Source organism: Dermacentor silvarum, chromosome 4 (genome assembly GCF_013339745.2).
Source record: "Dermacentor silvarum isolate Dsil-2018 chromosome 4, BIME_Dsil_1.4, whole genome shotgun sequence".
Lineage (NCBI taxonomy): Eukaryota > Metazoa > Arthropoda > Arachnida > Ixodida > Ixodidae > Dermacentor > Dermacentor silvarum.
Window position 1 is genome coordinate 170,779,372 of NC_051157.2, and position 24,986 is coordinate 170,804,357.

A 24,986-nucleotide genomic window follows, 5' to 3' on the forward strand; every position below is an offset into this window, starting at 1 on the left:
AACTATCTCGTCATTGTCACCCATCATGCGCCTCTTTGTTCCCTCTTTCTTTCCCTTTTCCCCTTCGCCCAACGCAGAGTAGCTGGCTAGAGGAATATGCCTCAGGCCGACCTCTCTGCATTTCGTATCATTAAACTTCTCTTTCTCTCTCTGAGAAAATTGGAAGAGTCAATATCACTCCATGCATACGTACATTGGGAAGCATTCAAAGAAGAAAAAAAAGCCGACCAAAAAGACAAAAAATAATGGCAGGCTAATCGTAGGTCCCAAACAGAACACGAGCATTATGCTTATGGATATGAAAGAGGTTATTACCTGCTAGTCGGACGACCTAATGCAATCTTATCTTAGAGGTCTTTACTGAAAGACCCGCAGGAGACGAGACAATTCTCTTATACAAGCTTAGCTTGCTTAATATTTATATACAAATTCTAACATAAGCAGAATGCTTCCTCGAAAAACCACTCTCAGTTCGTTTCTGCTAACGATTCCAACTCCGAGCCCTTTGTGCTGCACTGTTGTCCCACAGGACTCGGTCTTTGGTCCGCTTTATTTTCTTATTCGTATCAAGGACATGGCACAGTGCGTTTCTTCTTACATTCATTTATTCGCTGATGATTACGTAATATTCTGTGAAATAATTTCCGATGATGACGTAATCATACTTCAATCTGATATTAACGCCGTTTCCCCTTGGTGTAAAACACGAAATGAAAATAATGTGTGTCGCTAGAGAAACTAACCAAGCTATTCCCCTATGCAGTCTGAACAGTGTCCCGCTAGAAAATGCGCACTCATATAAGTATCTCGGAATCCACATAGCAACCAACCTTTCTTAGAATAATAACAGTAAATATGTCATTAACAGCACTAACGACGTGCTGGGATACATCCGACGTAACTTTTCCAGATCCCCTTCTATGCTTAGGTTTACCCTATGTAAAACAATTTTCGGGACTAAACTTGAGTATTCTGCCTCAATATGGGACAAATTTAGCGCATTCACTTGAAATTGTTCGGATTCGCTTCATACAATCTACTTCCAACCACTCGGCTACTATATAAACCCAAATTAAGAAATATCCTACCCTGACAAGCCTAGCCACAGAATATCTAGATTAGTGCTTTTTCATATATTGTATCATAACCATGATCTGCCGAAACTAATTCTTCCTGCACAATACATATCAACACTTGGTCACATTCATGAAGCTGGTGTTCTACATTCCAGAACGACCTCATTTTCAAATTCATATATCTGTCACGTGCATATAACAATTAGAATCAGCTTTCCGCATAAGTAGTCACCATTGAATATCACGATGCATTCGTGAAAGTATTACCTAACATAGCATGACAAGGTAACCACTTTTTGTAACACGACTTTCCAATACTTTTTATTTACGCAACTACTATCTGTAACCGGTCCCCTCTGTAATGTGTTCTGACCATGAAGGTATTTAAAATTTAAAAATCTATCCTTCTGAGACCTGAAGACAGTTTAGAGGCATAATCGCTTGTCAAGTCTGTTCTTTTTACTCACTGATATGTTAAAAGCGCGAACTACACTTTCTTGCTTACATGCTTCTGCTAGATGCCAGGAGGAGAATCTCCATGTACGTTGACAAAGTAACTAACTCTTCATATTTCTGATGCTTCTTTTTTCCTACACACAAATATGATGATATAACATAGTGTGGTGGTTTGCCACGTTTACGCTGCATCCTGTATTTTCACGTTATTTTGCTGAATTCCAAACACAGTTCAAGGTTGCTTTTAGGTCATTTGATACGACGCAAAAGCGTATGTCGAATTAGTGTCATTTTTCCCGAAAGCTAGCGCCAGGAGTATGATTAAATCACATTAAAACACTTTTTGCGCGCACTTAACATCAATCTGAGGTGATATACTAGGTAATTGCTTCCTAGAATATTGTGAGAATAATTTCCGGCAATGCACGTTATAATGCACAAGAAAAGGATATGGTATTGTTAAAACAAGTGTATAAACTCCAACGTTTACACAAATAGATGAAGATAATTACACTAAATGAATACACTAGATAAATAGACAAATGAACGAGAGGTCCCGAAATGGATGATTCAATCAATCCCTAATTGCGATGAGTTTCCTAGTCATTTTTGAATGAGAATAACGTATTTAGTGAGTACTCAAACATTACGAAAGAAAACCGTGAGCAACAAAGCACGCGCACGCTATCCCACCCTCAGTTGGTGTCACTAAGTTGCAATGACTATTCCTGATACCGCAGAGAACAGTGCTCTAGCACATATACGACACATGCAATAAGTTCTTAGTTTCTCCACTTTAGAACTCAATCCAAAACGTCACGCCACAGTCTCTGTGCTCTATAGAATGCACTTACTTTGGCAAAATGTGATTAGAAGAGGTAAGATTTTAAAAAACTCGAAGCACTCACTCTTTCTGTGAGTCAAGAGCGAAACACGCAAAACATAAATGTTCATAAACCAGGTGCGGTGCCCAACTCACCATTTTGGAAGGATCCTCGACTCCTTCAAAGGGCTGTTGGGATACAACAGAGATGATGACCTGCGCATATCAAATGGACGCGGTCAAGCGACTTTGAGTAAATAATACCTTCCAGCAGAAACGCATGAAGTGCTCACTTGCCTTACATAGAGAACCTGACGAGCTCGAAACCGAAGGTCGTCAGAATAGGTGAGCACTCACTCTCGCTGACGGACTAATACTACATCAATATTAGGGCTCACTCGCACTCACACGAAAGCCTACTTGCAAACACCAGCACTCCCTCACGCTCATAATGAATTCCACTTATTCTAGCAAAATGCTTTGCTGGGCTACTTGGTGTGTTGACATGATGGAAATTGGCAAAAAAGTGAATCAGGAAAGAGTGCGAGAGAACAGAGACTGACTGCTGCCTCTCAATTGTATCTTTATTGGAATACAATATATATATGCGCAGCGCGGAACCACGTGACCCAACGCGCGAGTTGATCGTCAGCCAAATGAACCCACCAATGAAATTCAGTTTGGCATAAAGATTTCGACGCTGTAACGCTCTGTGCTTTCACCCTTTTTTGCCACTTTTCGCGCTACTTTCTATCACGTCGACTCACTCTCACAGGTACTCACTCAACTTCGTACTCCCATCTAGTTACCCACAGGGGTATTATTTACTCGCGTTCCTACTACCGTCAACTCGTGCTCATCGGCACTCCCTAACGCTCACAGTCGCGTTGAATGAATCACTGGCACTCACCCCAGATCGCTCAACCGCCACTCAATGCCGCCAACAGTCACACTCACAACTGTGAAATGAGTGTCTGCCCCTGTGAGTGAGTAGGCCAGCCTATGCTACGAGCAGACTGCGCCAGAACGGCAGGACATGAGGCGCGCGAGACGCCCGATTTTCCCTCTCCGTGGGCGTCCAGTGGCCACTGCGTAGCTGAATGGATATCGGAGTTTAAAAATCTAACTTATAAAAAGCATAACTGTTGATTATGATTTGATCTACATAAAAGAGACCCATTAGTGAACGCCTTTGTCACATTTCAGGTATGCGGTTTTAAGCTCTACGCCCTGGGAACCTTCATTATATCACTGGGGAACCAACTGAAGTTACCAGGCCTCCCAACACCTATTAAAGCGTCGACCAGCCTAAATTAGGCACTCTATCCATGTTTAACAGCTTCTATTCCCAAGAACATTTAAGCTTTATTATCACGTAACTGAAATTTCAGGAACATATTTCCACTACAGTCTCTTTTATATACAAATGAAATACTAATCCACAACAATCATTTTTCGAGTTCTCTTTCTTTATTATTTCGTTGTCCATTCATTTACGCAGCACTGAGCGGTAGCACACCGAGAGAGGGCGCCAGGCGTCCCGTGCGCCTAATGTTTTCTTAAGAGTAGAAGTTTTTCTTTAGCAGTACTGATAACATGTTTGAGTGGGAACTTATACCTATACAAATGACGATAAGAATTATTTAACTAATTAACTAAAAGGATAGGGTTGAATAAAGGTAGCATTGACGATCCTGTAGGATGATAGTCTACAGACGTTCACCCAGCAACGCGCAGCGGTATGCTGATGGGCTTATCACATATTACAAGCTCTGGCTTATATGACTACCATATCGTCACCATAGCGAAGTTTTGGGCGCATAGATGACGAAGCTTTTTTTTTCTTTAGGTGGGGCAAAACTGGTAAGATATTAGTTGGGAGGAAGTAAGTTTTGTCTCACAAGATATCGAACTGTCACAAATATCAATTATAGCAGATTTTAAAAGCATTTAGATGCATTATCGACTTACAGATTATCCGAATGCTCCACGAGAACCTGCCGGAATACTCACAATCCAAAACCAAGCCACACTCGTACGGTTGCAACTACTGCACCAGCTAATTCATGACAAGTTAAATGTTGACAGTTCCAAGTACGTTACCATCGCAAACACGAGAATAACACGACCTAAGCATTCGTACACCCTACAGGAACATCATTTTAAAACTGACTGTTTTAAATACTCTTTTTCCCCACTAGCCATAAAGCAGTGGAATGGTTTACCTTCCAATATCACCAATAGTTTGTCAATTACACATTTTTTGTCACTTCTTGACAGTTACCTGCTAGATTCTTAATTATAAAATTTAACTGTGCGCACCTTCTTCTCTTAATGTTACTACTAAAATGCTAACCTTTTTTGCAACTTCTTTGTAAATACTGCTGGACTGTATATACGATATATACATATTACCCCTATTTATACTTGTCCCTTTGATTTTGCTACTTATTATGTCTGTTATACTCAGATTCTGTATTTGTATTTTGTATTTATTTATTTTTTTACATTTTTACTATCACTTTATTATGTTTATTGTTTGACATTGTGCCCTTCCTACAATAATCTCTTATGGGATTGGCAATATTCTCTAAATAAAAGAAAATATTATACTGTCACATAACAGGCTACAGCACGAAAAACGTTACTACAACCTAAATAGGCGGAAAGTCGTTATTGCTTGAGTTCGCGCTAGCAAAATACAGGTACAACTTGTAATTAACAGCAACGATGCTTAGGGATGTCGGCACCGATATCCAACGATGCTACTTGCAATCGGGCCTCTATTGTCTCATTTTATGTTGCTGATAAATCTGCGGTCCCACAAGGTTCCGAGAATGCGCTACCTGCGCATTATATTTCTCATAAGAATAGGCCCCGTTGTGTTTTCCAAACTATAACATTTGGGACATAGGAAGGATTTCAAATCGCCAACGCATTTCGCACTCGAGTAAAAAAAATTAAATATTGCTTGCAGAGACAAAAGAATGAACCGTGATAGCACAGCCACATTCCGTGACTAAAAGTACAAAAACAGGCACCTGCCCCTTTCAGTATCCGTCTTGCCGACGCTAAAGCTTGGTATCCAAAAGAGCAAGCCGGTGAGACTAACAGAAAATTAATGGAAACAACGTAAGCGCTCCGAAACGTTTTCGAAAACACTGGCAGTCCGCTGGCAATAAGAAACTAAAAATAATTCCAATTCCAGGCAATATGGGAACAGCTGGGCGGGAAACTTCTTTGGTGTATAGGCACTTGTGTTAATGCTAAATGTATTGAGGCTGCGTGTTGTAACATTAATGAAGTAACGTTAAGTAACGTTACTTCATGAAGTAACGTAACGTTGGTGTGGTGAGCTTCAATTCGTTTTCCTTCGTTCTTGTACCTTGTCTACTGCTTCGTTTAAGCGCTGAAGCCTGTCCGATCACCGATCGAACGAAGGCAGATTGAGCTCCTTGAACCAGAGATGCGCCCACCTGAGACTGGGTGCTTGGCAACTATGACTGGAGACTGGAGATCGCTTGATGTTTTAACAATAATACCACTTGCTAAACATAGAAACTCAGGTAAGACACAACTACTGAGACAATGTTTGGAAGTGGCTTATACAGGAAATTTGTCCCACTCGGCAGAGCCGAAGATGTGCAGCATCTGACCTTAGACCGTAACCCTGGACAACGGTGTCGGCTGTTGCCTTAAAGGTATGGGAGTCCGGCTCACAAGTGACAAACAACCAATAGTACGCCCTGAAATGTGATTGGTCTAGTTGAGACCCTAGGAGACGTGCCGGGACGGCGACACACCAGTCGATTATTGACAGTTCAACAAACCCTCTTTCTTATTTAAAAGAACGAACGTGCAAAAACAATTAAAGGTCATTCCCTGCTATGTGGTAAGAGCCCCGTGTACACATGTCAACTAGTTGTGTCTAATGGTACAGCTTACAAGTTTCCCGCAAGTGGTGCGACACACTTAAAAGCAGTCATGTGCACAGAGAAACAATGCTCGACAACACACTGTCATCAAGAGCCCTGCGTGCTGCTTATATTTTCCCGCATTCGACATATATTCCTTCTTTCGACCAAGTCCGAGGCCTTAACGTCAAGTCTTTATCGCAATAAAAAAAAAAAGTCCGAGGCCAACGGTTCGACGAAGACACAAACCCCCAAAGAGTAAGGCGGCGCCTACTTCTCCCCGCGAGCCGGTTTGGAGACGAGCCCCGACATTGCGACCGCGCGGTGGGCGCCGCTATTCGAGAATTGTCCTTGCCCAGCGCCCGTCATCGAGACGTGCCTCCGACCTTTGCTCCCAGTTCCTTTCATAATGTCTCTTAAGCTATACGCACCTGACTCATGGCGTACTATTTGTTGTTCGCCACTTGTGAGCCAGATTCCCATGCCTTTAAGGCAACAGCCGACACCGTTGTCCAGGGTTATGGCCTAAGGTCAGATACTGTGCATCTTCGACTCTGCCGATCGGGGCAAATTTCCTGTATTAGCCAGTTCCAATCATTGTCTCAGTAATTGTATCTTACCTGCGACCGCACATTCATTGCCCACACATAGGTATATTGAACGGGCACCATTTGAAACGGAAGCGCCTGTGACACATGGTCCATGACAAGCGCCTGCTTGGGCTGTTCATGCGCTCTCCCCACTACTGTAGCTCTCACAATGTTAATATTCTGGCCAGCTTTCCAACTTGAGGTCCTTACATAGCCTGAAAACTTTAATCTTTGCCTTTGATTCAGATTTCCTAACCAGAACAAATTTCTTTTTCAGAGCCTCTGTGGCCTTCTCGTTAAACATTCTTGGAAGTACCACAAAACACTCCTTTTTATACGCTTCTAAACCAACTAGGTTATTATTTCTACAAAATTTTGTCATCTTCCGCATAACAACAGCAGCCCCACTTGACCTAGATCCTGAAACACTTTTTTTTTTACTGTCCACACCATCAAGCAAACATCTTTCGATGTCCTTCTGGGCAGCTTTTCTGGCCACTTGTCTGTTGAACGCTGCTAATTCGTACACCTAAAATCTGGCCTCAATGCTGTACTTAGGTTCTTTCGTAAGAAGAGTTGCGATGTCCTCCAGGATGCTCGCTACTCCCTGCACCACCACATTGCTTGATTCTATCGTTGACTTCGCGCTACCGCAGGCTTTGCAAAATTGTTCAAGGGACTGGTTCCACCAGTACTCTGTCATGCGACGGATGACGCGTCTGGACATCTTCAGCTTCTTTTCGGTAATAAAACAATCTATTCTTCAAAATGCTGTGTGCGTCTTCATTCGCGGCAACGTATGTCCTTCAGGAAATCCCAACTAGACCAAGAAACAGTTCTGTTCAAACATTTTCTGCTGCGCCATCGCAATAGAAGATTGACTCATAGTGCATATCGCACTCAGAAAAGATAACTTCTAAAACGAGTAACATACTTCGACATTTAAACAAACTAACTTACAGATAAAGCTGTCAAATGCACATAGCTTTATAGGCATTTAACAAGCACCCTTTCGTTTTGATCTTCAAGTCTTTTACAGAATGCTTATCTACTGTATAACGATAGGCGCGCAATGAAATCAACCTTCAGCATTAGGCATATTAAGCGCTTGGCTAATAATACTATAATGCGCTGCACACGTTTCCTCAAACTGCGACATTCAGCTACGAATTTATGCATTTGGCTAACAAGCTTCGGTTTGGCGTCTGCAAACCCTTTCTAGTAATGCTTACTCACCATAACGACGCGTGAATGGCAGTATCTACCATCGCGCTAAACCTTAATCACCTGAAAGCTAAATAGTGATTTCGAGCAACAAACGTTTCCTGAAAAGGTCATTATATCTCATGGCGAATACAAGCCATTGTCATAAAACTTCCGTTCTACTGTACTATGCGGCTCATACGCTTAGAACACTACAGAGCCCAACTGGAACATGAAAAAAACAAAAACAAAAAGAAAACTAGCGAAGTCCTAAATATAAAGAAAGGAAAATAAAATGCCTTACAGCATCCTTAGCACACGTACGAAAACTGACGCACCCTTTAACAATTACCGATTATCTTGAATTTTACCCGATGGGGTCGCCTTCCGGAAGGCTTTCGAGTTCAAGACATCACGCCAGAAGGCAAGGCACAATCTGCTTCCTGTAGACACATTCCGCTTCACTCCCCGGCCGCCAAACCTTAGCTCTGAAGGGAGGCTTGGACAACAGGAGGAACAATGGCCGACTCCCTTAGTGTTTGTTCTCGAGCCGCGCCCAACTGCTGTGGCCCTCAGACAATTATGGTTCTGACGTGCTTGTGGCCGCACAGTGCAAAATTTTCGTTGCGCCTTCTTTTCGCAGGCACACGCTCTATCCTGCGAACGCCAACGCTCGTCCACGCCTCTGTTGTCGCGATTTCCATTCAACCTCCCTATATTTCCGCGTGACGGCCATGGAGTTTCGTGTTCTCCGCAATCGACTAGCCTTACTTGCTTTGAAACTCCGCATTTTGTTATCTTTCTCTAGCTTCCGCCGCGCCCTACCCTTAGCTACCCTTCTGGGCTTATGCGGTCGACACAACTTACCTGCACGGTAGCAGGAGATTTTTTTTTCCTCGCTGGCCTCTTATCGACACCATTGCCCAAGGTCTGATGTATCGGCTCTTTGCCTTGTTCCGGCGCCGCACTATCTGAGCCGACTTTCCTCATTGACTAAGGGTCGTTCAATTGCTGGGCTACGAGAAAGGTCTTGCACTCGTCATCAGTCGCATTAGGACTTTTGTAACCAATATCGTCCCCGTAATAAAAGCTTAGTCTCGGCGGGCGTCGGAGTCTCTTGTTCCAGAAGACACGGTCCGATAATAAAACGCTTCGCGAGACCTCCTTGATTGTGTTGCCGGCCCGCGTTACCTTTGCGGTTTCCAACCAAACTGTCACAGGAAATACTACTCATTTCGCGAAGCTCTGTGTTTCCTGAGGACGCCGGGGTTTTCAGGTCTCCTTTCCGCGATTCCAGACAGTCTTTCTGGAGTTTTACGTGCCAAAACCAGTTCTGATTATTGAGGAACGCTGTAGTGGAGGGCTCCGGATTAATTTTGACCACCTGGGGTTCTTTAACGTGCACTACAATGCAAGCACACGAACGTTTTTGCATTTCGCCTCCATCGAAATGCAGCTGTCGCGGCCGGGATTCGATCCCGCGACCTCGTGCTCAGCAGCACAACGCCTCAGCTGACTGAGCCACCGCCGCGGGTGAATCCAGAAAGTTGTTCAAACGCTCATCTACAAGAGATGTATGTTTCCGGCTCCGGTCTCAGCTCACTTGGTTTGCTAGAACCGTTCTAGTACATGCCATAGACACTCTCTAAAATTTCCCGTGGCACCGCTTCGGCGGGTGCCCACACCTCGTGACCTTAGCATCTCTCTGCGCTTTCTTTACTACTTTCCTTACTATAATGTTGGGACACGTTACTAGCGCTATTACTAGCGAAGCCCTCAGCGACAGTATTCCTGTAATTCAGAAGAACTCGGTGATGTCCAGAGGTCACAGTGTCAGGGTGTCTTTGACAGAATTCGCTCAATAGCTGGGGCACGAGGAATTTCTCCAACTCTCCACAAACCTCGTTAAGGCTGTCGGAAAAAATGTTGTCTCCGCAAGGACCACTTTCTGGAATTTTCACTCTCTGTCTGAATTCCACCGAGACCTTTGCCTGCGACACCCTCACTTCTACGAAGTGAAACAGCTGTATCGATTCGACGGCCAGTCGCTATGTGCCCCGGCTTTTGGCTACGAGTATAGACGACCAATGTTCTACGTTTAGACCTACGGTCGTCCGTTCCATCTTTCGCGCTGCTTGCTGCAGTTTCTTTCTACGTTGACGTCCTGTCAGGCGGGTTCTCTGAAACTCTCACTGCCTGTTCGCTTTGTCGCTCAGTGCCATCCCGAGAGCTAAATATATATGTCACTCCATTCTTTCAAACCAGCCTTGGTGGCCCTAGCAGGCGCGCAGCCATGATATTTTTCGCGGGGGGGGGGGGGGGGGGGGTGTTAAGGTTGCATACGCCCACTCGGTAGTTTCCGAGAACCTTTCAGGTCTCTCTTAAGATGTTGGCGTTGATTAGTATGGTTATGTTGTATGGTTATGTCAGGCGTAGTTGTAAACTGGACACAAATCACAATGCCATGTGGTGCAAATCGGCGCACGTGGTGCAGGTGTGCATGTTAAAAGGGAGCAGGGCGCCGGCCGGAAAAAATTTCGGGGGGGGGGGAGGGGCTGAAGCCTCACAGCCCCCCCCCCCCTGACCACACTAGTGGGCTCTACCAGAACTCTGCAACATCGCTTTCTTGTGTGTATCAAGTTGTAACTACTCTCCGTTTCCTGCAAGAGTGCACGCGTCCCAGCCAAGCCGACTTTTCCGCTTATCTCTATGGATAAACGTTGCGCATCGCTGGCCGTTTGACTCACGTTTACACTACGCGTTTGAAATACTGCGAGCACACAAGGGGACTCACTGTCCTTCTTTGAGATCTTCCTTAGGAGCTTCCTTGCGAGGTGAAACGTTCCCGCCTTCGTCTTCGGGTGCAGCAGGGTGGTCAGGTGGCGCCGCTTCCTGCTTCTCGGCGCCCGCTTTGGGCGATGACCCTCCGCTCTTGCTCACGCTGCTGTCAGTGCTGCCGGTGCTGCAGTGCACGCAGGGTTAGCGGGTGCGGCACAGTAGCTCGTCTGATTTGGATAGTTGGCGTTGCATTATTCTTTTGTGGAGCGCGAAGGTTTAACGGAAACGCCGGAAAAAGAAGGCGTGAGGCCAAGTACTAACGCTAACAAGCAACCAGCACTTCACCTTGTGTCTCCTTGTTGCTGCGTCTCCAATAAATCTTCGGGCTTCATACACGCAATAATTAATAATAATGAAAATAAGGCACAGAGCAGTTATCACATCATCAATGGGCATCACGTCGCAAAGAAAACTGATGCCTTGTAACGACATCGCATGGTTTTACAGTGGCGGTGTTGTTTTTATCCCCACGAAGCCCGAATGCAATTCCACACCGAAGAAAATGAAGGCCTTAACCAGTTATTTATGGCTATAGAGAGTACATTCAAGCAAATCAAAATTAAATGTTAGTTGGGGTGTAATACATATTATAAAGATTATTCAGTAATTGGGTTCCTCAGCTATGTAAGTCCTAACATCGCTTCAACGTGTCGGAAATGCTACTGAGGGTTTTGCGTCAACTTTCTCGCCCTTCAATAAGCATTTTGAGGTAGGAAAATCCCAGTATCAAAAATGATACGTTGTGCGTGGTAGGGGTATTGCCTGCCCGCCTTTCCTAGGCCTTACTTTTCTGAATTTCGTTATTTGTAGACTTCGCTTGGGGCTTAACTTCCGATGAACGTGCATCGAACCGATCGCAGTATGTTTATTATCATCAATATCGTCATACACTTCTGACAATGGCGTTCACATCGGTTACGGGTACGAAAAAACGTAAAACTTGTACATGTGTTCCTACGCGCCGTGGGGTCCTTGTCTTTATGCGCGTGTCGCGGGATGCAACCTTCACCAGGTGTTGTAGCCAAACGCACCTTGTATAAACTAAAATCCGAGGACACCTAAGCACTTCCTAAGAGTTGCGAAGGTGAAAGCAGTGATGTCCAATTGAAAGCCGCTGAGCGGTCCTTCGAGTGATGAGCTCCTTGCGGGCAAGCGAGCGCGTTTTGATTTTTCTTTACCAAGGCGCAGTTTAAACGCAGGTGAGAGCTTGCGCGGACAAGGAACGCGCGGATAACCCAGGCTACCGAGTGCGAGGGTGACGTGGCGATGCCCTCTCCCCTCACGCGACACCTGCCGCGCTACTGCTGCAGCCGGTGTTCCCTTTCCCACGCTCTGCTCCGTCGAAGCGCACTCGTGACGTGGCGTCGCAGCCAATGAGAATTTACCTGCTTTTTCGCTGCTACAGACGACAGACGCCGTATTTTTTGCTCAATGGGTCATTTGACGCGTTCGCATCAATAAAGCTTGCGGAAAAAGCTATTAAGGCAAGTGTCTCAGGTTTTCCCACATCGTCGTTTATGTTGATTAAGCAAAATGTTCAGTGTGAATACATCTGGGACAGTGTAATGTAAGGATTCTGTTCGCTCGATCATATTCTTTTCTTATCATGCCCCCTTTACGACTGGCAATTCCTTGCGACAACTAGGGCAGAGCGCCACTCCGACAACTACGGAGTGCGTAAAGGAATAGCACAGAAGCAGAATCGTTACAAAATTATACCCGGCCGTGTTGTTTGCTTCGAGCAGATCCTACAGCAAAAACATGACAGGTGTTTGGCATGTAATCCAAAAAAATGTAATGTTCGAAGCGAAACATTGTCGACGCAAATACGAAAATTCGAGAAATATGTTCTTCGAACATGACAACAGATAACGAAAGTTGCTGGACATAGCTAACGTTATCTCTACTACTATTGGCGTGAGGGGCTCATAGATAAGTTGAGCATGGCTTAACTTAGAATGCCACTTGAAGTGGACGAAGAGACCGATATGCCTCGGGGACGCAGAAGGGGTTATTTCTGTGGCGGATCGTTTTCACTAGTTGTATTAACTTTCTAATGTGCCATTATCGAATATTTCAAGTAATATCTGATAGCAGAGTTCCATGCCTCAATATAAAACACAACTAGATTCACTGAATAAACTTTTACTTGTTTAAACACGTCCCAGATAACACCACTCACCTGCTGTACGACTCTACCTCCGAGCCATCATATGTCCAGTTCACCATGCGCAGGAAGTACTTGGAGAGAAAGTGTGACACCGTGCCCAAAACAAGGAACATCCATAGGCAGAAACCCAGGGCTGTCCAGAAAGCGTTCTGAGGGAGGTTGAAAAGTTTCACACTTAGTTGCCATTTCGTTGGTGACACCTCCTTAAAAAGTGAAAGAGAAAATTAACATTCACCCGACTTATAGCACGAAGCTTCAAAGAAAACCCACGCCACTGTCGCAGGACGAAAGCGTTGCAGTTTAAGAAAAATTCGTCCTACATGGCCAGCGGGATCACATCCTGGAACAATGCCTTTCCAGGGCGGTCGCTCTCCGAAGTAAGTTAACGTTGTGGTATTCTGTAAGGGTCCACCGAGTGAACACTTATAGGACAGTTGCAGGTGTCCACTTCAGCAGCCGCTGACTGGCTGGAGCGGTACCAGCGAGAAGGAAACTAGCTATGGGCGTCTGTTTCTTTCGCGCCCAGCCAATCAGCACATCAGCAGCAGCCGAAATTGACACGTTCACTAAGTGTACCTTTACTACAACCCCGCCCCCCTGGCAGGCTAGCCTATTGCAGCGCAAATGCGAATTAATCGACAAGGTGAAGCAAGGGAGAACACTTAATATGGCGAATCAGCTCTACGGAAGCATGCATGGCGGAGGAAAATTCATGAAAGGGACAATTACCATCCAGCCTAAATTTATCCGAATCTGTAAAGCGGTGCAATCGGCTAGCATCCTGGTTTGCTCAGATGGTAGAGCGGCCACGCTGAAAAGGCGTTGATCCAGGGTTTGATCCCCAGCACAAGAACTAAACTTTCCTTCAACTGCAAAGCTCGATTCCTGAGAAACTCGCTTGGATTTCATTTGTACCTTCATGCTGCAAGTCGCGTGGATGTTAATCTCCTCTTTCACTAACTTTCTACCACTTAGCAGGCTTCCCGTCCCTTGATTTGCGTAATTAAAAGCTGTGCGTAGCGTGCGATCACGAAAAAAATCGGTTACTACAAACATCATTGTTATTAAAAAAGAACATTGACCTTAGCAGTGACTATTTCGGTATTTGTGCCCATAGCTCGGTGCCAACAGAAAGCGAACATTAACTTGCGACACGCGATGCATCCGAAGTTACGATAATTTGACACAGCCGAAAATAAGACGCTCTGGCAAAATACATAATGTCTATATGAGAAATAATTAGAGGCAAGAAAGGTAATCACCTTTACTCAAAGCACTCTAAGTAGGTGCGATTTCAATCAGCTTACTGTTAGAACAAATTAATGATCTAATAAGTTTAAATCACGTTTATAATTATATCAAGCGAGGACAAGGCTTAAAACAGGCACCATTACAGTCACTTCTTGGCACAGCTACTGCTTCACAGATCTGTAAACCAGGCTTGATTAATTGCTAAGCTAAGCCAGGAATATAGGTGTGGGTGCTTTTCATTTTGTTGATCTTTCTCTTGCTGCTCATCGCTGTAGCGCATGCATTTGATTCAGAAAGTTCTAATAATAAGTGCCTCAAGCACATTTCAGTCCGCATTTCCTTTTTATCTAATTCAATATATTGGCCCGTGTACTTATTTATCCTTTACTCGGGGAATGCATTTCACCCGCTAACAACTTAAAGTTATCGCTCAGCGCAAGACGCGCCTTCATGATTTGGAACGAAACACCGAGGTCACGGAATACAATCCCGGTGTCCCCCACTACGGCGTGCCTCATAAGCCAATAATGCTTTTGGCACATAAAACCCCAGAATTCAATTCAATGATTTGGAACTTACTGGAACATTATCGCTGATTTTATCTGTTGTGTATGTTGGCGCCGAACATCAGATTGTAATCAGGTTGTATGAGCGACACGAATCGTGTGGTACGCGGGCACCAGCAATTACCCTGGAACCTTCGACTAGTAATTTATAAAAGTTGATGCACTCGACCTGCAGGTGAGATTTTTGACGATCGGCGACTGTGGTCGCCGCTATCGTTGTGCTTTACTGCTGCATTTTTTTTCGGAGCACTGTTTCGCCCAATAAAGACTTACTTTCATGATTCACAGTTTTCGCTCTGTTCTTCACTGTAACTACAACGTGACATCTGGTGGAGGTGCTTTGCGTTCATGTACCGCACGCACCCGTAAATCCGTCATACAAGCCCGAACCGCGAGCACAAAACCAATGTCGCCAAAGAGGAGCGAGCTAACCGCAGGCTGCAAGGATTGCTCTCGGAGTTCGGACCACTTCTCGAGAAGACCACTCAAATCTCAAATCAAGGCCAAGTGAACAACCACAATGACAGCCCCAGCGTCCCCCATCGTGCTGGAACATCCCAGGAGCCGTGCACCCACCTCCCGGAAAACCGGCTGGAAACATGCGAAAGAGGTCGCTATACATTCAACAACTAGAACTTTGACAACAAGCTGCGGCATGTATACTTCTCCTTGGAAGACGCCGCGAGGACGTGGTTGGAAAATCGTGAGTTAACCCTGAGAACGCGGAACCTCTTGCGCAGCACCTTGTTGAACCCCTTAACGAGTGTCGTTCGAAAAGAGAGGACTGAAGCAATACTGGAACCTCGAGCGCAGCTTTCAAACGAGGAAATTGCGATTTTCATGGAATAGATGACCTGGCTGTTCCGCCAGGTGGACCCGCACATGTCTGAGAAAAGAAAGTTCGCTTCCTCATGCGTGGTGTGAAGCAAGAGCTTTTCGCCGGATTGATTCACAATCTATTGAAGACCGTCGCAATTTTTTTTACGGAAGCCACGGGCATCTAGAAGACGCTGGAAATGCGCACTCGGAAATATAACCGCCAAGTACTTTCGCCGAAGAGCGAAATTCAAGCATTAGGTTTCAACGAGCTCTTAAAGACCACCAGAGACGTTGTACGTGAAGAATTGCGCAGGATGTTTCTTTTGACACAGCCTCAAGTAGCCTCCATTGCTGAGGTCGTCTGAGAGGAGATTCAGCAGTCACGTGGAGTCCCTGAATTGCCGCGACCTCAGCCGGAAGCGATGTTCTACGCCGCCGTAGCCCTCCGTCACATTTGCCCTTTGCGTCAGGGCCCGGTAACGCTGTAGTTCCGTCGTCAACCTCCCACACCGTCAGCACGCCCAGCCGTCACCCCAGCCACCATTCCAAGGAATATTGACGTTTGGCGCGCCCCCGACCACCGTCCGCTTTGTTATCACTGTGGAGAAGCGGGACACGTGTACCGCCGGTGCCCATCGTGAGATGAGACTACGAGGGTTTGCCGTCAACGCGCCGCGTCTACAGCTAGGCAAACGAACACGAAACATCGCCGACTACGTGGCTGCAACTGAGTGGAGACCATGACGATCATCCTGTTCGTTGTCGCCTGGCCGCCAACTTTCGCCACAGCGCCGACCTTACAGTGGCCCAATCTGGGGGTGGTCAGTTAGCCCAAATCCGGTGTACTAAAAGCAGCTGTCGATGGAGGTGCGATTTCTGTTCGTCGAAGAGCCGAAGATCCTCCGCCGACGATGACGACGCTTCAAGATCCTACTTGACGCTGTAGCAAAGCCACGCAGCCATCAAGACGAAGCCTCGCAGGCAAGACTGCACCGTCTGCAGAAGACCTCACGACGAGACGTAACAACAACGGGGCAATGCAACACAGCCGTGATTGGACGCCGCGACCTAACCGTAACGCAAGACCAAGAACCACTGACGTCAACATGCTTCTCGATGGCCACGCAGTATTCGCTTTAGTGGACACAGGAGCCGACTACTCCGTCATGAGTTGTTCATTCATGCCCAGTTGAAGAAATTCAGGACTGCATGGGATGGCCCAGGAAATTCGGACAGCTTAAGGACACCTCATCACGCCGACTGGAATCTGCACGGCAAGGGTTACAGTGCATAGCCCGACTTACCCTGCGAGGTTTCTTATCTTGCCACAATGCTCATGACACGCAATCCTCCGCATGGACTTCCTAAGCCAACACGGCGCAGCCATCGACTTAAGATTCAAGTCGATACCGCTGTCCACGATCCAAGCGATACCACTTAATGGAGTCTGAGTTTCCGTGCCTTGAACGTGCTCGCAGATCAAGTCACTATTCCACCTCGCACCAGCATGATGATTTCGTCGGAACAGAAGACACGGGAAACATGGAAGGCATTGTTGAGAGTGACCAACAGCTGATCAACCACGAAATCGGCGTCGCAAGCAGAGTCGTGCAATTTGGCCGAGGAAAAGCGCAGGTATTGGTAAAAAACTGCAGTCGTTATTTCAACACCTGAACAAGGGCATGAAGATTGCCTGCATGTAAGAAGTTTCAGTAATAAGTGATACGTTGGTCCTCTCGCACTCAGCTGAACCGACAACGATGGTCGATGTTACTGAACCAACCTTCGATATTAATCCAAGTCTTCCAAGGCATAAGCAAGCACAGCTAAAAGGTCTCGTGCCGAAATACAAGGACAGTTTCTCGTCGTCTTCAAGGATTCGACAAACACCAGTAGCTAAACATCGCATAATATCCGAAGAATGCGCCTGACCAATCCGGCTGAGCCCTACAAATGTTTCGGCACGAGAACGTCAAGCTATAAGACAAGTCGACGAAATGCTGAGCGACATCATCGAGCCGTCGAAAAGCCCGTGGGCGTCTCCTGTAGTCATGGTAAAGAAAGAAGTTGAACTTTGCGTTTCTGAATATTTTACCGTCAGCCTTAACAAAATCATGGATGACGTATAGCCCCTTCCACGGATAGACGACACGCTGGACTGGTTCTGCAATGAAAGTAATGTTTCTCAAATAGCCTCAAGACTCACATATCGAAGTCGACGAAAGGGATAGAGAGAAGACCGCATTTGTCCCGCCAGACGGGCTCTATGAATGCAAGGTCATGCCACTTGGTCTTTGCTCGGCACCTGAAACTTTCCAGCATGTCCAACGCGGTATTGTCTGGCTTGAAATGGCAGACCTGTTTAGTCTACCTTGATAACATCGTCGTCTTTGCCTCAAACATTAACGATCACCTTAAGCGCATTGCAACAGTACTTGAGGCTATCAAGTCATCTTGGCTGACTCTGACGCCGGAGAAACACCGCTTCGCTTACGAACAACTTCTGTTCCTGGGCGACATCATCCCTAAGTCAGCAGTCCTTCCTGATCCGCCGAAAACAGCCGGTTTTGCCAACTTTCCGCAGCCCGTCGACAAGAAGGCCGTACGCAGGTTTCTTGCTCTATGTGCCGACTATAGTCGCTTTGTCAAGAACTACTCCTGGATCGTCATGTCTCTGACTGTTCTCACGAAAACTTACGACGGGTTTAATTAGGAAACACCGCAAGTCGAGGTATGTGAAGAATTAATGACGCTTGCAGTCACCAGAATTAGAATGACGCTGGCAGAAAATCACCAGAATTAAAATGACGCTTGCAGTCACCACCCGTACTCGCCCACTTCAAGGAAGACGGCGATAACAAAAGCCACACCGACGCAAGCAACATAGGCCTCGGCGCTGTCCAAGTCCAGAGGAAACAAGAACTTGAAAGGGCCATACCTTACACTAGGCGGTTGCTGTCGAAAGCGGAAGCCAATTATTAAAGAAGAGAAATAGGATGCCTTGCCATAATTTGGGCCACCAGAAAATTTCGCCCTTACTTATATGGCTGGCCTTTAAAAGTCGTAAGCGACCATCTTGCACTGCGTTGGCTAGCCAATTGAAAGGACCCTTCAGGACATCTAGCACAGTGGAGCCCCTGACCACAAAAATTGAACATCACAGTGACATACAAGTGCGAACGAAAACACTCTGATGCCGACTGCCTCTCCCGCGCTCGTATCGACCCGGCCCCGCAAGGCGACCAGGACGACGATTCTTTGCTAGGGAATATAATTGCCCAAAACTTCGCCGAACACAGCCAGCTGTTCGGCGAAGGAAAAACTAAAGCCTATGGCCCGCCTATATTCACAATGGGAAGTTTCTTGATTACTAATCCTGATTGTGTTTCAGTCAGTTGAAGCAAGAATAAAATTGCCACTAAAGACTACTTTGCTTTTTTTTATTTTACCGTTTCATTAAGTTAGTCGTAAATTTGTGGGACATATTTGTAAGCAGAACTTGGAGTTCTATAAATGACGTCTAGCAATATAGAGGCGTCATATGCCATTTTATAGCCAAACATTCACCCCTATGGTTGAGAATGCCTTGTTCTACGCGAATTTATAGACCTTGTTTTATTGCGATAGCGACTCCCCCACCTCCTCCGAATATCATGATCAGGTCGAATAATAGAGTAATATGCTGGAACTATTTTGGTGTCATGTATGCGAGAGTGTAGCCTGGTTTCAGTTATCACGACAACTTCAGAAGAGTACAGGAGCAGTAGTTCAAGTTTTTTGATTCTAGTTAGGATTCTTCTCACAAAACAAATGTCATAGACAATGGTGATGTACTTAGGCTTTGTCAAGCGCATTTACCTTTAAACTTCGGGGCACCTTCATGACGCGTTCGATTGAGCAATGCTGCGTTTTTTTTTTTTTTTTGGATTCCAAACTTATCGAAGACAGCGGCAATCTTATCATGTTCACCTTCGCATGACATCCAAAGCATACTGCGTACCACACGAATACGTAGCGAGAAATCTTCAGAAACGCATAAATCACTGCCTTTTAGTTTGAAGCAGTTCCGGAGAACTTGCATCTTTTCGTTAGAGTTGTAAAACAGTAACAGGACAAATTCGATTCTGTTTTATTGCGATAGCAATTATGTGGACACTTCTACCGGATTTCTGCCGTCGCCGTCGTCGTCGCCGTCGCCGTGAGGTTCCCTATAGATAAAATCTTCGCCGCGCGCCGTATGCCCGAGCGGAAGCGTGCGGGGACGCGCGCTATCACGGAGAGCGAACGCAATCAATCACCCACGCGCAAGCAAGGAAGCGGGAAGCCAGCGCCGGAGGGAGCGCGCACAGGGGGGGGGGGGGGGGGGGCACTTCTACGCTGCCAACAACCGCGCTCGTCGCTCGTCCGCACCGTCTCTTATCTCCACATGGCTCTGACCTTTATGCGCCGTGCATTCGCCGCTCCGACTCAGTTTCCGTTGAAGCGATAGACCGCACGTACCTTCGCCCGCTGCTGCGGCGTATATATGCGCTTGCTGCCAGCGTTTTGACAGTCGTTGTCTGCAGTCATTCAGTGTGATCTATTCATGTTTGTTTGTGCGCGCTCACACCACGCTTGTTCAATCAGTTAGTAATAGTCGGGCCACATTTTCCAACGCACGCTACACATGCAATGCTGCCCGGGTCGGCAGTGCAGCGCTACAGGTGTGTCCCTTCGCACGCGCTGCCCACGGGAAGCGCTTCTCATCAACACCACCGTTTCACACGCGCCTCCTCGTGGTCATCGAGTCTCTCTTCATGTCGGTCTACTTACGCCGCAGCACACCTGCTTACTTAATCAGCTCATGTTTACTACAATTTATATTGCTACCAAAGCCGCTCATCTTACATCGTATGACATTGCTGTGTTGCTATCGCATTCACTGCTTCGCCCTTAGGGCGAAACTGTGAGATTTTTTTTTACCTAAAGAGTGAACATGATCAACCGATTGAACGCCTGTTCTAAGCATGTGATTGATCATCAGCACCCACTTGACAAGCTTCATCTGTCAACCTATAAATGACGATAATATTGCGGCTGCTTCTATTTTGCGGCTCCTCAAGTTTATCCGTCAACCTTTCGACTGGCTTACAGACCGTGTTCACATCGCTACGGTTTCTCGCTACACCGTTTAAAGGATGCGTCAGTTTATACCAGCCGAGATTGGATACCTTGTAATCCTGCTTGTTGCGTTCGCCGTGAAGGTTTATTTTACATACCATTTCTCAGTATTTCATCAAGCGTGTTCGGGTCTGGATTCTCCTCACAATCACCACCGAGTGATAACATCATGATAATCGTTTGTACAGAATCGAAAATACAAGTCGAAATGCAAGTCAAATGAATACGAATGTATTCATGTATCTCAAAATACAAATAGCCAGTATGGTGCAGAATGCACATGTATATTCGTATTCGCGATGTTTCTATTCGCATATTTGTATTGCAAACAATTCTCCAATAGGCAGTTTAGTAAAGCGTATCGGCTGTAAATGTAGATGATGCCATAACGCAAATTTGCAATAGGATATTTAGTAGAGCGTTCAGGACGGAGAACTGACGGCTAACAGCGATTGCGATGGCGCCATAACTGGTATATAGAGATCTAACCACTTTGAGTGCAATGGCGGCGTCATTTGTTAGGCTTGCCCGAGTAAGAACAGATGGCTTATCTTAATGACGACAGAACCTCACCAACTCTTCGTCCTCGAGAGACAGGTAAGACCAAGCGAAATATGATTTCCCCATTTATATTCTGTTGCAACGGCGAAAAGCTACTAAACAGGCCGAATTTCAATCAAAGTAGGCGGCATTGTCCCCGCCCTGACGTTACGCTAGTCACGCGAACCACGCAACACCAGCAACGCTGAATCCAAAATTTAACGTACGCCCCTGTCCCGCAAAGCTCTTCAGAGCGTTCTCCGCGTGCGCATTTTGGCCCCGCTATTTCATAGAATGCACTAGAGTTTTGCGTGCACTATACTAAAACTGTCTATTGTGTCGTATCTGAATGTCAATAACTCTTCGCTAAAGACTTCCTTTCGCACCATGGTGCAATTTCAAATAATCATTATCCCGTCATGCTGAAAATATGCGCACAGCATGCACCGCGAGTGAGAGTGCGCGAGCTATCGATGACGAAAATGCTGGCATACCACGTTGCGTATGATTCCCCGGCAGAGAACTCCGAGCGCCTTCTCGTAGCCCTTGTAAGCCGCGAAGCAAGGCGGATTTCCCTGCGCCAAAAAAAGCAGCCATCTTGAAGCTTGGAGATTCTGTGCCGCAAGACAACGTCGATAGGAAAATGAGGTCCTTTATATGGTACGTCACATCAGGATGCATCACCTTTCGACAAACAGTAAGTTCAACACAGCATTCGACAAGCACTTAACTAAAACGTACAGGGTCGCATCGGCCGATTCAGAACGTTATGTTGCGCGATGTTGTTTTGTTTACTCGCCATCTCCGCCCCTGTGAAAGTGATATTAAAGAAAAAAACATTATATCAGTTTAGACTGATAAATTACCCTCTAAGAGCTCTACTTTAATGATTTCGCCGGGCTCGGACTTTCTGGTGGTGTGTACGTAACGTGCAGCGAGTTATCCTCGCGCGTTTCAACTCTGAAAAAGCTGTTGCCCCGGCGCAGCTGGAAGCTAGCAGTGCTACTCCTGTGTACTTCCCTTTTCTTTTTCCGTCGTATTTTGCGCTGTTTGGACAGAATGTAAAAGAATGTATTTCTGGACAGAATGTCCAGAAATACTGACGTCACCTCAACCCAAAGGATGTCATTGTATTCCTTAATTAAATCAATGTAATTAACAGGTTGAATATTAGAAGACAACATCAAGGCCAAAATTTATTCTTGGAATTTCGCGCCAACAGCTCCACGCCGGTATACGTGAGTATCCTGGCGTTGGGATGAAAGTAATTTTTCGTATGTGGGCTGGTGTTGACGCACTACACGCTCCCAAAACTTGAAATGCATAATTTTTAGTTCATTTAGAAGAGAAATGTAGTTCACCTTAAACCGATAAAAAATAAGCTACACCCGCCGCGGTGGCCTAGCAGGCCTGGTGCTACGCTGTTGAGCACGAGGTCACGGGATCAAATCCCTGCCTCTGCAGCCGCATTTCGACGGGGGGCGAAATGCAAAAATGCCTGTGTCCCATGCATTGGGGGCGCGTTAAAGATCGCCTGGTGGCCAAAATTAGTCTGTACTAGAGCAATGCAGGGGCTCGGGCTTACCCGAAAGCCCGGGCCCGGCCCGGCCCGTGGGCCGGGTCGGGCCGGGTAGGGCAGTTTTTTCACGGGCTCGGTCCGGGCACGGGCAAGGAATGTGCGTTTTGACCCGGGCCCCGGCCGGGCTCGGACTTTCTGGTGGTGTGCACGTAACGTGCAGCGAGTTATCCTCGCGCGTCTCAGCTCTGAAAAAGCTGTTGTCCCGGAGCAGCTGGAAGCTAGCAGTGCTACTCCTGTGTACTTCCCTTTTAGGGGCGAAGCTCCTTATAGCGGCACCCGTTCGTCCCCGTCGTAGTAGGTAGCCACGTCTAGTTTATGAATTGCTCAATAGATGGCGTTGTGTGTCCGTATATGTATGTATACCCATATATACATATATATGTATACGTATAGTATAACCGGAAGCCGACTTCCGCTTCCGTTTCCACTTCCGGTTCCGCTTCCGGTTCCGTTTCCGGTTCCGAAAGCCAGCTTCCGGCGTTTTATGAAAAAAAAAGTTGTCGCAGTTTCACCTAAAAGGCGAAGCATCAATTGCGATAGCAAATTTGTAGAGAGCTATACAGAGTAATGATATTAGCTTTATCAGCTGTATAAACTTGGACATGCAGCAGCACCGGCAACACGCAGAACTGTTGTCGACGCCGTCGGCGTTTTGCCCGCGTTCGCTCAAAATGCGTGCGGCGTTGGTGACTGTTGCCGGAGCCTCTGATGTACTTGGTGCCGCAGCTAAACGTCGCCTCCCTTCCCTCCCCCACGGCCTCTCGCGCATCGGAAGAAGGCGCGTTTGCTCTACATATATGGTGATTGTAAAGGAGGAAAGAGACGTCTACTTCTGCAGCCCTAAGGGAGCACGGCGCAGAACGCGCGTTTGTTCTCCGCCGTGCGTTCACTCCCCGTGAAAGCGCGCGCCCCTCGCGCTGTATGTGCGAGTGAAAACTCGCACATTCAGCGTTCGGCATTTGGCGCTGAGCCGTGCTCCCTCAAGGGCTGCAGAAGATAGCGCCAACCTTTCCCTTTCCCTCAAGAACCACTTACCACCGGCGACGATTTCATCTCTATTGACGTCATACGGAACCTCACGGCGACGGCGACGCCGATGGCAGAAATCTGCTTTTGAGTGTCCATATAATTGCTATCGCAATAAAAAAATTCCGAAAGTTGTGTCCGTAGCGCGGAATCGAACAAGGGACCCCTCGCTTCCGAACGCGCGGCGCTAACCACTACGCCACGAAGCGCACATAGACACACGCACCACGATGGCAATAAATACCCAACATTAACGAAAGGCCGCGTTTCTAGCGCGTTTCTAACGCGTTTGTGCTAGCGCGTTACGGCCCGTGTAAGAAGCTGGTGTAAGACGCTGTGGCCTCTCCGCCTTACCTTCAACGCGTTTCGAACGCGCTGCCCAAGGCGGTGGCAAGTCAAGTTCAAGTCGAGGAGCGTTTATGAATACGGGGGTATATTCTCTCAGCAGTCATGTGATGGCGTCGGCAAACGCGGTGCACGTTCCGGCATGTGTAAATGGCTGCGTAAGACGCTGTGGCCGCTCCCCCTTACTAGAGAGTACTGCACGTTTCTAACGCGTTTGTGCTAGCGTCCCCTTAAGCGGGAGATCCGATGATTCCCTGCGGAGCTTCGCCCACTCATCATCATTCACCCCGTGGATAGGCTGTGATTTTTTCTTTTTCCGTCGTATTTTGCGTTGTTTGAACAGAATGTAAAAGTCCAGAAAGACCGACGTCACCTCAACCCAAAGGATGCCATTGCATTCCTTAACTAAATCAATGTAATTAATGCTTTCAGCGCGGTGTAAGCACGTTCGCGACGCTGATTCTTCAAAAGCGAATTGGTAAAACGATGAGTGGTTAGATAAGATAATTCGTCACGCAGCTGAAGTATGGCACTGCGTCCATCCATGATTACACGCATGATCTCAACCGGCCGCCTAGCAGCAGCGCATTACTGCTGCACCATGGAGGAACGAGAAGCTCTCTTTATCCA

At 46.6% G+C, this 24,986-nt stretch overlaps 1 protein-coding gene across 1 annotated transcript in view; it reads right to left on the reverse strand.

Moving 5' to 3' along the window:
- The window catches only part of LOC119449038 (uncharacterized), a 179,405-nt gene that overhangs the window by 49,195 nt on the left and 105,224 nt on the right, over positions 1-24,986 (reverse strand). The window contains exons 17-20 of the mRNA XM_049666622.1: positions 21,901-21,981; positions 13,083-13,219; positions 10,857-11,024; positions 2,512-2,571 (exon numbers count right to left, since the gene is read on the reverse strand). Coding sequence (XP_049522579.1) covers positions 2,512-2,571; positions 10,857-11,024; positions 13,083-13,219; positions 21,901-21,981 — 446 coding nt within the window. The remainder of the gene's footprint in view (positions 1-2,511; positions 2,572-10,856; positions 11,025-13,082; positions 13,220-21,900; positions 21,982-24,986) is intronic.